At 46.6% G+C, this 16,462-nt stretch overlaps 1 protein-coding gene across 1 annotated transcript in view; it reads right to left on the reverse strand.

Annotated features, from left to right (window-relative positions):
- GFRA1 (GDNF family receptor alpha 1) overlaps nucleotides 1–16,462 on the reverse strand; it is a 208,667-nt gene that overhangs the window by 22,276 nt on the left and 169,929 nt on the right. Inside the window, exons 4-6 of the mRNA XM_047073494.1 lie at nucleotides 13,900–14,009; nucleotides 11,070–11,204; nucleotides 6,937–7,118 (exon numbers count right to left, since the gene is read on the reverse strand). Coding sequence (XP_046929450.1) covers nucleotides 6,937–7,118; nucleotides 11,070–11,204; nucleotides 13,900–14,009 — 427 coding nt within the window. The remainder of the gene's footprint in view (nucleotides 1–6,936; nucleotides 7,119–11,069; nucleotides 11,205–13,899; nucleotides 14,010–16,462) is intronic.

Below are 16,462 nucleotides of genomic sequence, written 5' to 3' on the forward strand. Positions count from 1 at the left end.
CCTGGCAGACAGTCCCACTCTGGTACCCAGAACGGACCGAGATCTGACTATTGTCACGGCCCCAGTCACGCTGCCAAGAAGCTGGCTGTTAGGATGACGCTCCCAGGACAGTCCTTCTGGGCATGGTGAGATGGAGTTTGGAACAGTTGTAACCCCTCAAGACCTCGTCCTTTTTTTTTTAATTGCCTTTTGGTTTCCCTTCTTCCTTGTCCTGCCGTCCCAAGAACACCTGCACTTCCCTCCTTCCTTAGGACTTTCTACAATGGCCAATTCTTAGAACTGGCTGGATATCACTCAGTTCAAACGGTTCTTAGAAATTAAGAAAGCACTAAAAAGATCCATCTTTTCTGCTTCACGGCCTCCCCGCCACTGGGAAGAGCCCTTCCTTTATGGCCCCAGGGTCCAGAGTCAAAGCTCTTGCACATCTCATCAATCACAAGGGTTGGACAGCTGGGCCCTTTGCGTCTGGGCACCGGTTTTTCAATCTTCACAGCAGACCAGAGCGGCAGGTGATATTGCATAGCAGGCATTCAGAGGAGGTAGGAAACATGCCCCAGGTCACACAGTAATAAGAACTGAACCAGGGTTCTCACTCGGGTGCATCTGACCCCAGCTCATGCTCTCCCTGGCAAGTCAACTCCAAGGCTGTCAAGCACGGGTTAAAGGAAAGTACCAAGGAGGTGCACGCGGGGTGGCTCTGCCCACTGGGATCGGTGGATGAGCATCCCCATGCCAGGGGACTCGTGTGGAAATAACCACCTCCCTCTTTCCCTTTCCAGCTTCCTGCCCTCCCACCAACCATCCTGTGTGAAATCCCACCACCCTGGCCTTGTCTCGAGTGCCTCTTCTCCGGTGGAAGATTAACAGGACGCCAAAGCACCCCATTGCTCTGCTAGCATAAATTGCAAGAAAAACATTTAGAATATTGATTAAGTGCTTCATGCTCGAAGATTTAAATTTACCTCCTGTATTTCCAGGATTAGCTGACATAATGGGGTCAGTCTGCTGGCACAAATGATTTACAGAACACCCATTGGCAGCTTTCCTTTTAAAACTCAACACTTAAAATTTTCACTTGGTCACAGCCAGAGGATCCCTGGGTATTTAGCAGGTTTGGATAATTGCCTTCCCACCGCCACATCTAGACTTTTGGGGGGCTGGCCCTGGAAGCGTTTCGAAATCACTTCCGGTCTGGTGTCACCCTATCAGGTACAAAGGGACGGACGTTGCTGAGGTGATGAGGCACTGAGGCAGAGGAGGGGTAGGGCATGCTATTCTTCCAGGATGGGAAGGCTTGCTTCAGACATAGATCATTTTCAATATTCTAATAGTCAATATTCTAATTAAATGTTTCAATACTCTAATATGGAGGCGTGTAATGGATAGGCCAATCTTGCCTGCCCTCTGTCCCTCTCAGCAACCTGTAGACATCCTACATCCTACAAGCACCCAGACCACTTCTATAGGCTTCAAACTGTACTCTATGAAGAGAAGGAACTGGAGGGAGTAAGGGAGATGATGGGTTATTGTGGGGAAGGGGACAGCCGGCCTCTGCACTGGTGGTTTTAGCGGTAAGCATCCTCACCAAGGCTACCCGCGGGACTGTGCTCGCATCTCTTCTATGACTGAGAAAGCTGCATTGCTGGTTCTTTCCGAGAATGTTGCCTTAAAAGTCCCGCTAGGGAGAGGGGAGGAGCCCTACTTGAGATCTGTCTACAACCTCTGGCCTTCCATGTCTCCCCACACACGTTTTCTTTGGCTCACAAAAAAACCTGACTTTGGTTGTGGCTTGTGCTGTTCACCAGAGCCTTCTAACTGGTCACAGCTATTCCACACCAACCCTGCTGGCCATGGATCCGAGTGTGTGCCCCCCAAATCTACCAGGCTTTCTCCTGTCACATCTCTTTCGTGGGGAAAGAGTGGCAGGGGCAGAGACAGCAACATTTTCCCCGGGGTCCCCAGCTGCAGCCAAGAGGAGGTATCAACCTGTTTGACCATGGCATCCAAGACCTACAAATGCCACTTTAAGGGGTCTTCACTTTAAGCTTCCAGACTTAAGTAGTGAACAACGATGCCAAGTAGGGATTTTTCCAATGCTTACTTACATCTCCCAAAGATATTTACTTTAAATAAGCGACAAGCACAGTCCACTTGGTTTAAATATCCTGAGCTTTTTCTAGCTAGCAGACCACTCAAGTGCACGTAAGATGAAATAATTGGTAGAATTTTTAATCTTCCTTTGTTTTTCATGTGACCACTTTGTACAAGTCCAAGGGATATGCCAACAATAGCACAGCCTGCGTCACACTTGTTACTAATATGACTGCCAATTAATCCTGACATGGGAGCTTGGCGGGTTACCCAAAACCTGGCATTTTATCACCTCAGGGGGTTAGCACTTGGACATTTCTATGACATTTTATTCCAATCAATCAACTTTCCTTTTTTAAAGGCGAGCCTTTCATAGGAACTGCAGACGAGTCCTGTATGCCCCACACCCAAGGCCACCCATTCCTCCAAAAGAATTGCACTTGGTTTGTTGATAATTGCACTTTGAAGCCGACTGTTGAAAATGTTTATTCTTATTTCTTCCTTTCCGAGGGGGAAATCTATCTCAAATGTTAAGACAGAAACTCAAGTCCCCAAGAGTTTTCTCATATTATTGTATATTTTAAAATATTACAAGAGGGTGCCTCTCAAGGGAAGTGAACTTTAGAGCTGCCAAAGATAGTTGACTTTCTCCAAATCTGTTACCAATGGATCCCAAGCTGGTTTAAGTCAGTTCTATTCTGAGTAATGACACATGCGGCTGGGACAAACGCCATTCTAAGATATTTCTAGGACCCCCGGCAAATGGTAATTTATCTGGAGACAGCCAGGCAGGCCAAAGAAGGACAGATGGAGAGAATGAGTCTCCTGGGAGTGATACTCCAAAGCGAGAGTCCTAAATCAGTGCCAGGGACCATGTTCTCGAGCCGAAGGCTCGTCTCCTATCACTCACTCGTCTCCTATCCTCTGGCCTCCAATGATTCTTTCAACTGTTGTTAGTATAGGTCATTCTAAAGACATCACCAAGCTGCAAAACTTTTACTGGCAAACTTTCAGTCTTTCCCCTATTTCCTGTCTCCTGGAATTGCACGAAGAATCCCAACCTAAAGCAGGAACTTTGCGTTTTCCTTATTATTTGAATAGCTGCCTTCAGGAAGCATGGGGGGGGTCATAACTCCTCTGTCAAAACCAGCTTCTCCTCGCCGACTTTTCTGTTCCCCCAACCAAGCTTGACTGAGGTATAACTGACGAATGAAAACTGTATATATTTAAGGAATACCAAGTGATGTTTTGATGCATGTATCCATGACGAAAGGTTTATCACAATCAAGCTAATAAACATAGTGTCTGTCACCTGATGTGGTTACCACTTTGGGTGGAGAGTGAGAACAATTAAGATCTGCTCTCTTGGCAAGTTCCAAGTATACAGTACAGTATGGTTAGCCATCGTCACCATACCGTATATGAGAGCTGCAGATCCCATCCGTCCACCTAACTGCAACCTGTACCCTTTGACCAGCACCCCTATATTCCCCCACCACCCAGCACCTGGTAACAACCATTCTACTCTGCTTTAAAAGCCTGATGTTTTTAGATCCTACATGTAAGTGAGGTCGGGAACCTGGAGGACATTATGCTAAGTGAAATAAGTCAACTGCAGAAAGACAAATACTGCATAACTTCCTTTCCTGGTTTTTACTTCCTCCTTTCTGTCCATTCCTAATTCAAAGAAAGAGCCCGGGTTGTCCAAGCTCATGGAATAAGGCAGAAGGACACTGGCTTTGGGTCCAAAATCCCAGCCCTTCCAAAGAAGTACTACGTGATTCTGGTTAAGTCGCTAGCCTTTCCCTGCCTCAGTTGACTCATTTGGAAAAGGAAAGGACGTCTGCAAGCAAGGCACAACACCACCCTCCATCTGCCGTCAAGGGACCCGGTGGCCAACTGACTCAGGATGAGGCATCGCATGGGACATTTTTAAAGCACCATTCTGGAGTGTTCGTTCCACCCCAGGGACTGAAGCATTACCCCCATTAATCCCCTCGACTCTCGCAGCTTGGTCATCCTTGAGTTTTGTAGAGGAAGAAGCTGAGGCTTGGAGAAGCCATGATGTCAGTGGGGATGAGAGCCTGGGTCTGAACACAAGCTTGGCTGCAGAGCCCATGCCCTCGCTCCCTGCCTCACATGTGCTAAAACAGGCTCAAGGAGGTCACTGTCTTTGGAAGAAAGGTGAGGTGTGGTGGAACCTGAAGGGCTCCCTGGAAGTGAAATACAGCTTAGCTCCAAGGCATGTGGATTCTGTGTGTGTGGCACAGGGTAGAGAAGTTGGGCAGTCTGCTCAATTCTCGGTAGTCCCACACTTCCATCTCCCCTCTGCTGAGAAGTTAAATGGCGGCCTTGACATAAACATCACACTCTAATTTTACTTCGCCCTCTATTTAGGAGGCAGACTTCCTATCACTGATACAGGGGAAGGAAAGGCGCTGTTTCTTGGGAACAGGGCGCACGTGTCCCCTGATGTTGCCAGGGCAACCTTGCAGCGGCACAGAGCCCTCCTTGTAGGGAGGGGTGGCTGGGCAGATCTGTGTCGGAGGCAAAACACTGTGTAGCCAAGGCACGCGAGCACCATAGGAAGCAGAAGTCAGTCGCCGTGTTCATGGTGGGGGGGGGGGGGAGCAGGGGACAGGAAAGTGGGGAGAATGCCTCCTTATGGCTAACAGAGTCGTCTCTCGTGGAGGAAACTAGTTTCGTGGAGTTTCCAACGATGGCTATTCTTCTGAAATGCCCTCTGTGAATTCGGTCTGACCTTCCCAAAATGTTGACAAGCGGCATCTTGTCCATTGTTTGTTAAGTTCACTGAGGAGAGAAATGTTTTGAGTACCCAACTCCACGAAGTTTCCCAAACACGGAAAGAGCTCAATAAACCGGATAAATGCTGCATCTGCGGTCATGCTCTGTGCACTCAGACACGTGCAGAAAAGAACCCGGTCATGCTGCGGCCAGAGCTTGCCTCTTCTACCAGCCGAGAATCTTCTGTGGCCCACTATTATCACTGAATGGCAACAGGGTCCTATCCCTCATCTGGCCGCTTGTCTTTCCTGACGCTAGAATCTGAGTGGACCCAACAAGAACCGAAGGCTGACCTAGGAGGAAGCAGGACGCTGAGCACCGGCTGGAGACAAAGAATAGATCCTGTTTCTGTGGTGCGATGTCTGGCTCCAGACCCTCCTCTCACCGGCTGGGGGGACTTTGTGCAAGCCACCTCCCCTTCCTGAGCCTGAGGCCTCCGCTGCAAGACGGGGCAGTTAGATGCTATAATATTCTCCAATCCTCCTCCCAGTTCTGGCAGTTTCTGCACAGTGCTCTGGAGATTGGACATACTCAGGAAATGCTTTAGAAGCATGAAGAACATCTGGTAGACCCTAGGCTGCGCGGCTTCCTTGCCTGCCTTCTCCTTAGTGCCGTGTGTGAGTGTGTCCGAGTGTGTCCGAGGGGGCATGTTCGCGGGGAAGACATAGGAGGACGGGGCAGAGACCCAGAGTCACTGAATGAAATGTAGCATATCCAAGAAGAAGAGAGGAGACGTTGTGGGAGAGAAGACAGCAAGCAAATCAGAAGCAAAAACACTGCCCCAGTGGTCTATAGGGAACAAAGGGGATTGTGGGTCAGGGAGGTATTGGTAAAAGAAGGTTTCTGGTAAACATTCTGGTGAGCCTTATCCTTGGTGGCAGCAGGGTGGGGAGAGAGAAGGGAGGGTATACTGCAGGGACAAGTGTGAAGTGATATCACAGGGCCTTGCACGTGACCCCTTCCCCAGCATGGCAGGAAGCAGACATTATCATGTGGTCACCACTACCCCCCCAAATACAGGAAGAACCACGAAAGCAACAGGAGTCTCCTAGATCCCCAGCACCAGTTCTGTGACACAAACTCTGTAGGCTCCAGCAAAAGTGTTACCTCACCAAGCCCTGGTGTTCTCAAGTGCAAGAACGAGGCTAGCGATAATACTATTAGTCTTCCACAACCCTCAGGAGGATGGCGTCCAATAAGGTAAAATGTGTGAAAATATTTCGCAAACATACAAATATGCAACGTCTTGCTAAATAGCTGAGTACTCGTTACTCCGAAAAAAAATCAATAAAAAGGAAAATAAACCCTCTGTTTTGACTAAAGGCAGGAAAGCACTGTTAGCATGCCATTGTGGGTCTGCCCTTGTAGATCTGGATTAACCCCAAGGAAATCTCTCAGCCATTCTCCCTGGCCTCTATTCACACGAGAGGCTTCGTAGGGTAGCTCCACACGGCTCCTCCTACTTTGGAAAAGCATTTTCTTCTGCTTCTGGAAGAATGAAGCCATACGGGACTCTACGCTGGAATTAACACCTCCCTAGCGACACTGTCTCTGGCTCACCTTCAGACAGAATTAAGTACTCCATGTTGGGTTTAAATGCCAGCAATGGCGACAACCCCAAGAATACCTTCTCTTTCAATACGCTGCTGCTTTGTAGAGAACACAGAATGAGTGTAATATACAAATCAGTACCCGACTCAACTCTTCCACTCACTCCACAGACACACAGCTTAAAGATTCATCTGCCTAGCCCCCTCATTTTACAGGTGAGGACACCAAGGCCAACTACAGGTACCTGGACCAAAGTCACACTCCCAGGAAATGGGCATCCGTTCCAGAATCCACCTTTCTCCCCACTCTGTGGCACTTCACAATCTCCATTTATCGTGGTTATAATGCACTTTTAAGATTCAAACCCGAGCAGCCCTCCATCATCAGTCATCTATCTTTAAATGCAGTGTAGGAAATCGGTCCGTGTTCCCCCCCCCCCCACCCCGGCCAGAGGCGAGCTCCAGCTGGGAGTTTGGGCTCGGCTCTTACCTGCAGATTTGCACAAGGTGGTAAAACATGAGTGGGGATCTCATTCTCCGACCCTGCAGGTCCCAGGGGCTTGTTCTTGACCCGGAAGGCTGTGGTGGTGGTGGCAGTGGTGGTCTGAACTGGGAGGGCTGGCTGCCACACGGTCACATCGGAGCCATTGCCAAAGGCTTGAATTGCATTTTCTGCAGTAAAACAGGAGGAAATCCAATTTCAAAGTCAAGCAGCAAATGTAACAGACAGGATACACGAAGCCAGAGAGGCACGCTAGAAATTCTGATTGCAGTATTGGACTTCTCTGAACAAAACCCATCCATCCATCCACCCTACACATGCTGGGAGCCAGCCATCAGGTCAGGTGCTCAAAAATCAATTCATTCATTACACACTGCGACGGTCACTTAGGTACGTTCAACGTGCAACAAATATTGCTCCTATTTATGTACCAGGTGCTGAGCAAGACGCTTGCCCTGAAATGCTCATCACTTTGAAACCCAGCCTCGAACCTGTATTTTGGGATCTCCATCACTGTCCCATCTTTCAAGAACATCCTCGCGCGCTCTTAAAATTCTATTTGAAACGCAAACTAGTTGGTGCTTTTTTGGAAAAAGTAACATATCCTTAATTATGAGACTGAGGCAACTTGGTGGCATCCACACTAATTTGGCAGGCAGTGAAATCACACAGCGAAAACTGTGATTTCTTACCACCACGGAGCACCCTATACACTCTACGAGCAGCCTCTGTGAGCCAGGCACTGCTCAGAGTACGGATGGAACCAGTTTCTTTAAAAGAAAATTCTACCCCAAATCTCATCAATATATAGTGAAAATTTAAGTAAGATTATTTTTTTCCCTTTCCGCTCCCAGTCTTCCAAACAAAATCTGCATAATTAGGTAGGAGCAGCCCTGCTTAAATGAAAAGTTTAAAATGTAGAACTTTAAAAGCTTATTACAATTGCATGGGATTAGATTGTTTTTATGGCAAGAGTAAATTGGTTGTGTGTTGTTCCCCTCCCCACAATGAATTAAAAACAGTTTTTAATCAGGTCCTCGGGGATTTGGCCTGGCTTTAGGAATTTTTTATTTCATATTCATTGTGTAAGAAATCAAACTCCCCCATTTGAGACCTGAATGTGCAAATTGTTAATATATGACTCCTTGCTGGCATTTTTTCGATATACCAGACAGAATAATTGAAGCCTAATCTTCCTCTTAGAAGTGACATTTTGTTCTAAAATTGTTATCCTTTAAGTTCAGGCAAACTGGAAGCTTGTTTTCCAAAACTTTACGTTTTTTTAGGCTGTAAGAAACAGCTTCGAATGAATATAAATACCTTTTATGCTCCTAGCCGTGTTACAGGGCTTACTGGCTCGGTAGAATGCAGAGAAAGAGAGACGCAGCGGACTGGTTGCCTCGAATAACCCAGAACAACCAGCACCACAAACCGCACAACCTCCTTTCTCTCATGTGGATTCAAGAGACCCCTTCCCAATTATTGGAACCACCTGTGCTTTCCGGGGTGTTTGCCTTGCACTTGGGGAGTTGGTTCACTTGCTCATTCATTTACTTGAATGGAATGTGAATGCAATGTGTACTAAGTGCCAGGAGCTGCTCTGTGTTAAACATGCAGCAGTGAACATCCGTGACGGCAACAAAAGACAAGAGTCCGTGCCCTCACGGGGGTCCCACGCGGATTGCAGAGGCATGTAAGTGACATATGCAATACATTCCGTGATGAGAAATGCTTGGAGGTGATGACGCAGGAGTAGGGCATGACTCCTGATTTCGGCACAGGTTTGTGAGTTCAAGCCCCACATCGGGTTCTGTGCTGATGGTGCGGAGCCTGTTTGGGATTCTCTCTCTCTCTCTCTCTCTCTCTCTCTCTCTCTCTCTCTCTCAAAATTAAGAAACTTAAAAAGAAAAGAAGCAGCAGTAAGAATGGAATGGGGAACCACAGTTCGGATACAGTGGTCCAGGAGGTGAAAGTAGCTTCTGGAGAAAGACCCGAGTGACAGTAACTGCTAACTTACCTCCACCGCAAGCTCATTCTTCTCTCTCTTCCCCTCATCTTGGCCAGGTATTTTGGCTTAAAACTAACTGTTCCTCCCCCCACTCCCAATAACCAGAAATAAACAATTGGTTAAAGTTGTGCTCATGACAGAGGCGTCTGGGAGAGCTCCGGCTAATCTGAAGGCAGAAGAATTAGGTTAATGCATTTGAGCTGGCGCCTACAAATTTCAAATCCTTCTACTCTGGAGTCTTTTGCCAGAGAGTGAATTTACAGGTGCTGTGTCTTTGGTATGCCGTGCCCTTTCCGATCAAAGTATAAATGGAATGACTATGAAAAATTCTGGCTGGCTTCGGTCCCTATTGAAGACCAAATGTATTTATTTTTATTGAAAAGTCATTAGCAAAAAGATGCCGGGCTATTCTCCCCTTTACCAAAATATTATTAAGCAGGGACACCTTTAATTTCTCCACGAAAGAGGAGTTGTCCAGCCAGTGTGAGTATGATCTTCTCCCACACTAACCTATGTTGTCACTGCTTTATCTTCATTAAAACTTGCATTCTACCAGAAGACTATGCAGGATGTGGAAAAGAGGGATATATACATACATTTCTTTTTTTCAAGTCAAGACCAAACAAGAGATCCGAGGTACAATTCGGCGGTACACCCAGCATCTTAGCAAATGTCTCCGCACTTCTGAATATGTGTGTGATTTTCAATTTCACTTAGGTGTCCAGAAGCTTGTGTTAGTTTTAAGATGATCAAAACATTTGGTTATAGCCGCATTATTAAAAGTACCTAGTAAGCCAATCGTGTAGATTTGTCTTTTCAACAAAGGAAACAATAGAGAGGTTTTAGAATAAATAACACTTAAAAGCTTTTCCATATACATGGTAAATTGGTAGCTAATTCTTTGGTCGTCAGTCATTGCATAGCAGAGCATCCTGGAGAACTGCCACGGCTCTCAGAGGGGTGGCTGAACCTTAATTCCTAGAAACTTGTTCCAATACCTCTCACCAGGAAGTTACACCTGGTCCCCAACGTTCGGGCAGTTGTTCTTGGCCAATGGGCCCTTAAATATCAGGAATGAGGCAAAAGCAAATGAGTCCCCCCACGGGGGACAGGGGCTGCAGAGAAAGGCACTCGGGCTTCGGATCCATCTTTGCACGGACGGTCTATACGAATAAACAGCTGTTTACCCAACTGTGAAATGGAGACAATAATACCCATATCTCCGAGGGCTCTTGCCCAGATTATAGTAAATGAGGTAATATATATATATTGCACTCCCTATAGAGTGAGTCGAAGGTTCCCAATAAATTAAAGGTGGCTGCCACAACGTGTGAGTGAGGTACTCAAGCATCTCAGCTGGACTGTCGCCTCCAGTGTGCACATCTCAGTGGATAAAAGGGAGACCTGGCCCAGTCCGACGCATGCTCATTGTTCACACCTGAACAATTCTCTCTATCCCTCACCCTTTGGGAAACGTGTTTTCTAACTGCCTGAAGGACACCGCAATCAGAGCCGAAACTATTTCCAAGCAGGAGCCCCCTTAGTGCTCAACTCTGTCTCCCGAGATAACACATCCTGAGGCTCCTGGCCACATCGCCAGCTTATCCCACTCAAGAATTGTTGCTTCTCCTCTGAGCCAATCCTGATCATCCAGGGGGCTATTGATGTTAACGTTCTAATTTTTCTCAGAGAGCCCTTGGAGGCCTACCCCCATCTAATTTGTCTGAGCTTCTCACATCGTATATCGTGCCCGGGTTTTAAGAACCTTTGGAACAGACTTTGTGTTGGTTGCCAAGATCAAAATTTGATCTGTGGGTAGGAGTGTTCTATCCGACATAATGTACCCTCCGTTGTTTGAATCTCTTGCTCTCTTAGGCCTTTGGATTCACAGACTTAGCAGCACTGACTTGCTCTGTTCCCTGCTGCGTTGCGTAGTGTGGCCAAGAGATGCTGGATTCACCATCAGAGATCAGGAAAAAAAGCGACAGAAAGAGAGAGAGTGAGAGAGACAGAGGGAGAGAAGAGGCAGACCCAAGAGACATGAAGGAACAGCTTGAACACAGACAGGAGAGCACGCTTGTGTTTCCTTCCTTTTTTTTTTTTTTAAACTCACTGAGACATGTATTGTCCTTGAAGAAGTTCAAAAATTTGAAGCACTCTTCCAGATCATTCCCACTGTTGTTGCAGTCACACCATGGGGCCACGCTGAGGCTACTGGAGTCTATGTAGTTGGGGGTCATGACTGTACCTAAAAAAGTAAAAACAAGGCATCTTGTTCTTCTTGTGTGATGATACAGACTTTTCTATAGCCTAAAAGAGAAAACAAATGTTCCTCTGATGGTGGATGCACCATGGATAATTACAAACATTGTGTTTGCTGAGTGGGAAATTATGTTAAGCAGTGCATTTTCTTGGCAATTTATCTTGAGCACATAAAATAATTTACACATTTACTTAAAAAATTATAACAGAACTCCTTCAGCTGCGCTTAGGGTATTTTTTTTTTCTGCACAAATGGTATGGATGTTATGGAGTAGGAGAGAATTAACTTAGAATGCATGAGTTCCCAAATCCCTTGCATTTTCTCGAAAATGTCATTAATCTTCATAAATAGATAGAACTGGTTTTACATATCTTAAAAATCCTTTTAGGACTTCGAATCCACTTTCCTTGGAAGCAAATGGCTTCTTCAAAGCAACACGGGAAGCTTAGATGCTATCCTTTGGGTTACCACACATCCTGAACATATATAACAAGGCCTCTGGTCACCAGACTCTCAACTGATTTAAAATAAAGTCTTCCAAATTGTGAAGGAATTGGAAATAAACAACGGAAATTCTCTAAGCTGATGGCTTCTAGAGTATTGTCTCAATAGTCCTCAAAAGTCCTCAAAGAAATGCTGGGTGGTCTCTCTTGCCTACATCGTCTTGTGTTCATGGTTTTTCTGATGAGCTCTGTGCTGGAGCAAATAAACAATGAATTTATACTTAATACAACCCAAATGTCTTCTTCTGGGTGGCTTGCACCAGGCGATGCCTATTCATGCCAAGAAGCCTTCTGTTTTTATACATTTTTGTGGATGTAAGAAGTAATAGGTGGTCAGTGATCCACAGGATATATTTGGTTCATAGACAGAAGAAAAATTGCTTTGTGAGCTCTTCTGGGTCAAGGACATATCTTCTTTGCCCTACGTTCCTTACCAATCTGAACTACGTGATCTCCCATTATACTTTGTGATGGGAACTTTGACCCACAGCAGACAGTGAGCACCTAACTTTGAGTGAGAAAGGAAAAGGCACCCCAAACACTGAGTCAAGAGGTTAAAACATGTGTGCTAAGAAGCCACTGAATGCCTGGCACCATTGTGGATCTCCGACAACATGGAAGAAGCGGGCACAGGCTTTGTCCTAAAAGAAGTTAGAACCAATGCAGAGGGAAAGATCCAGACCCAAGAGGGAAGTTAATTTTGGTCTGTAAAGTGCGTTGCCTCAACCATTTCATTCCATTACGCGATGAGTATTTCATCAACCTCAGGCATGTAATGGTTTGCCAAGCCAGAAATGCCTGGCAGCAACATGCCTTGTCTACTCATGGAGGATTTAATGAGCATGTATACCTGGAAGGATATGGACTAAGGTGTTAATAGTGATTAGGTCTGGGAGTAGAGTTGTAGATCCTTCCTACTGTCTCCTTGGGTTTCTCTGTATTTTTTTAACTTTTTATAATGAGCATGCCTTAATTATTTCCATTGGTTCTTAAACCTATAATTCCATAGTTGGTAAGTAACCCCTACTAGAGACTTAAGAAAAGGAAAGGGTGAATGCAAATTTGGAATACTGACTCAAGGAAGATACACTCATTGGGACACATAGACAAAAATGGTAAACAACACCGGTGAAAGGCATTGCCCAAGAGAACACAGGTGTCCTTTCAAAAAACCCTGGGATGGGTGTGCAGGCACCTGTAATATGCCTGCATTAAGTACCATCGCTGATGTTTTTCTCAAAAGCTCTTGCTGAAGGCACTCTGGTGACAAAAACTGTAGTCCGTGCTGTCATTCTTGGTGGGAAGTTCTTCCCGCCTGGTGACTTGTGCAATCCTGACAGGAACACACACCATGGCTGAGCCATCACACTTCTGACGACTGTGATTTTCCTCACCCCTCCACAGCCTTCACTACGCGTTTGTCCTCAAATGTCAATCGTGACGGAGCCCTGCCATCACGGCTTCTTCAGGCCCCAGGATCCGGAACACCTGCCTTTCTTCCTGCCTACCCCTTTATCCACAGACACAAATTTGCCTCGCTTGTGACTCTTCTAACTCACTGGTACCCTAACTGTGCTGTTGCCCTGAATGCCCAGAACCCGGTTCTTCTTGGGTCTTGAGAGGCAGAAAACACTGTTTCCGCTATGTCTGTTCTCAGAGGGAAATTTTAGGCTAAATCACTCCCTGCATACCAGGAGCTGAATTACCAAGAATACCAATGGCGAGAAGGACCCCAGTTAGTTAGGGGTTTTATTTCCAAAGGGCCATTTCTGGGGAACAGCCTTTTCTATGTCCCCAGACTGAATGACTTCCACGTTCTCTAATTCAGTTAAATTGGTTTGACTTGCTTCCCTTTTCCACAGCCACGCTTTCTTTCTTGCTATTGTTCTGTGTGGTCAGTTCTCCACCTGAGATGCCTGTCAGGTGCTCATACTGTAGTTCACCCGCACTGCGATAGTCCCTGCTTCCTGCCTGTGCCCTTGCATATCCAGGATCCTCAGTTGCTTTATTTATTTATTTTTTACAGGTGAGTCCTATAGGGCTTAACAGCAAAGCCCCAGCACAGAGGGTGACCGGGAGATTCTTCCTTTCACAGACAGTGACAGGCTACAACGGGAAGAGTCTGTGAGTATTTGTAAACCAGACTTTCCTCCCATCCCGCTTCTCCCCGATCTTACCAATAAGCCCTGAGTAGGCGAGGAGGCAGTCAGCATAGTTTTCCTTTAGGCAGCTGCTGGCAGACCTTGACTCCGGTTGGCAGTTGGTAAAAAAATCCGCAAGGCGAGATCTACAGTGGGAAGAAAGGGCAAAAAGGGTGTGATTTGAAATACCCTACATTAGCTTCTGGACAAACGTAACTTTATTCCTTCGTTGACAAGCCTTTGTCCACAGCAAAAATAAATAAATAAATAAATAAATAAATAAATAAATAAATAAATAAATAAAATGCGAACTCTTAGGATGTTAGCATTCTCTCTTATATACCTCCCCTGCCCCCCTCGCTGTCCCCTCCTTCACCCGGCCCTTGCCTACCTGTGTGTCTGCTTATTTGCAGAGAAGTCTTCAGGGCCTATAACGGGAGAAATCTAGATGCTTTGAAGTTTGCATTCAATATTTATTTCTGACAGACTTATTTGCATCTTTAGGAAATATGCTTCTCTACACACTCACCAGAGATCCACACTGGGAAAATATTTACTTTATACAGAAACATGTCCCTGGCATCAAAATAGGATCCTACAGCCCATCTGCTCCCGTAATTCCTGCTGGCTTTAAAAATACGTGTATTTGTCTTGTAAGTTATCTCTCATCCAACAGCCCAGGGGACAGAGATTTATTCCGGCCAAGTGACACGGAGGAGGGGCTCGTCTCTCCAGAACTGGAGGGGAAAGAAGGAGGGACAGGGACGCTGGCTCTGGGTGAGGTGTCACTGTGTGACTGGGCCTTTGGTGGGAGGCGGTGCATGGAGGAACCACTGACCAACTACTGTACGTATCTGCAGTTTGGGGACTCCCCAGGGACCCACACAGTCCACTGGGAAGCCCTGAGCAGTGGCGACATGGCAGAGACCCAAGGGGGTGAAGAGGGACAACAGACACGCTGGTCGGGCGAGGAAGAGGACTGTTTGTGGCTAACCGGCTGTTTTTCAATCTGAAGAGGGTATTGTTGGAGAAATCCTGAATGAGGACGGGGCCACCTCTGAGGTCATCTCAGCAGACAACAGCTCTGCTTCTGAGTGAAGAACACAATGGACTCCGAGAGAACTGAAATTATCCAGCAATTATGGGAGACAATGGATGGTTGTCTCAGCTTTTTTCACTTCAGCTTCCCCACGCCGGCAGCCAACACACACACAGGGCTGCTTTTACTTCTTTCCATGCAAGAAACTGTATTTACGCAGCATATTGAGGATAGACACAACCTTGCACCCGTGGGCCAGAGCGAGGAGGGATGTGTGGATATCAGAGGTTTGTAAAATGTCCGCAGGAAGCCCATTAAGGTGTCCCTTTACTACGACTCTAACTAGAAGAGAGTTAGAAGGCCCACCAAGTCCTCTAAGTTCACTGCCACTGCAAAGGCAGCACGGTGTTTGTGAGGGGCTGGTCTCTCCTTGAACCCTTTTAAAGAGGGGTGTCTGAGCCTCGCTACCTGTGCCGATCTGTGCGCTCTGTATAGGTGCCTGGTTCCATCACCGCCAATCCCCGGGGCAGGTGCTGAAGCTAAGTGGTTTGGCGAAATCCTCCAAATGAGGCTTATGCGTGCCTGTATGGGCTCCCGGATCTCCCACCGTCTAAGCCTAGTTGGTGTTTTCAGACTCTAATTGAACACACTGAAGGGCATAAAACCGGGCCATTTTCTGTAGCCTGGTTAAAGGATTTATTTTTCAGAGGAAATCCCTAACGGTGGCTCAGGCTTACTCAACTGGCTCCAATGGCATCCGGCTTGGACTGAGTGTTAATTTCAGAAGAATTTTCCCGGTCATGAAAGTTAATGATCTAGTGCTCCTGGGCTCCTAACTCCGCAAAGGCCAAATGCGGTTCAGGCAGCTGGGGCTCTAGTTCGGCACACAACCTGAGCGGCTCTCTTTCCCTGGCAGTCCCGTGCTTCCGGCCTGTCCCCCAGAGATGGACGAAAGGTCGCTCTGTCTCCAAGTCCCCGTTTCCTGTAGTCTCTCAAGCAGCCTATTAACCGAACAGCGCCGTGATGCGGATTACTATCCTTCAGCGAGAGGCTAATGCCACCAGATTCATTTTGTTTAACAACCTCAGAATTGACTCACAATTGGACTCTGGAATGAAGGGCTAATTGAGTCAGTCTGCTGCAGAGAGTATAACCCTGATTGGGAGGATAAAACCAGATATACTGCTCTGAGCAGAACCCTGGACAGGCTGCTTTACGAGAGAAGATTGTCGGCACAGATCCCTGGTCCTAAGAGGAACACAGCCAGTGGACAGAAAAGAGTTTCAAACTAATTTTGAGCACATGCAGCACTGCCAAAACACTAACATTTCCACGGTTTTGTTTTTCACAGTGGACCCACCTCCTACTGATGTCTCTACTTGGAGACAGGATGGTAACTTCAGGGGATTTGCATTTTACTGAGAGAAACACTGAAGTCAGAGGAAGTTTATCCAGCGTTGTGCTGGAACCAGCTCATTACTGGCCAACTGGTGTATTTTCAGGGATTTCGCGAGTTGGTTAACAGCATGGTGGTAGTTTGAGAGTAACCACGGTAGGAGT

This window comes from Lynx rufus, unplaced genomic scaffold (assembly GCF_022079265.1).
Source record: "Lynx rufus isolate CCGP_SWC_20201006 ecotype Redwood Valley unplaced genomic scaffold, mLynRuf1.p SCAF_11, whole genome shotgun sequence".
NCBI classification, from domain to species: domain Eukaryota; kingdom Metazoa; phylum Chordata; class Mammalia; order Carnivora; family Felidae; genus Lynx; species Lynx rufus.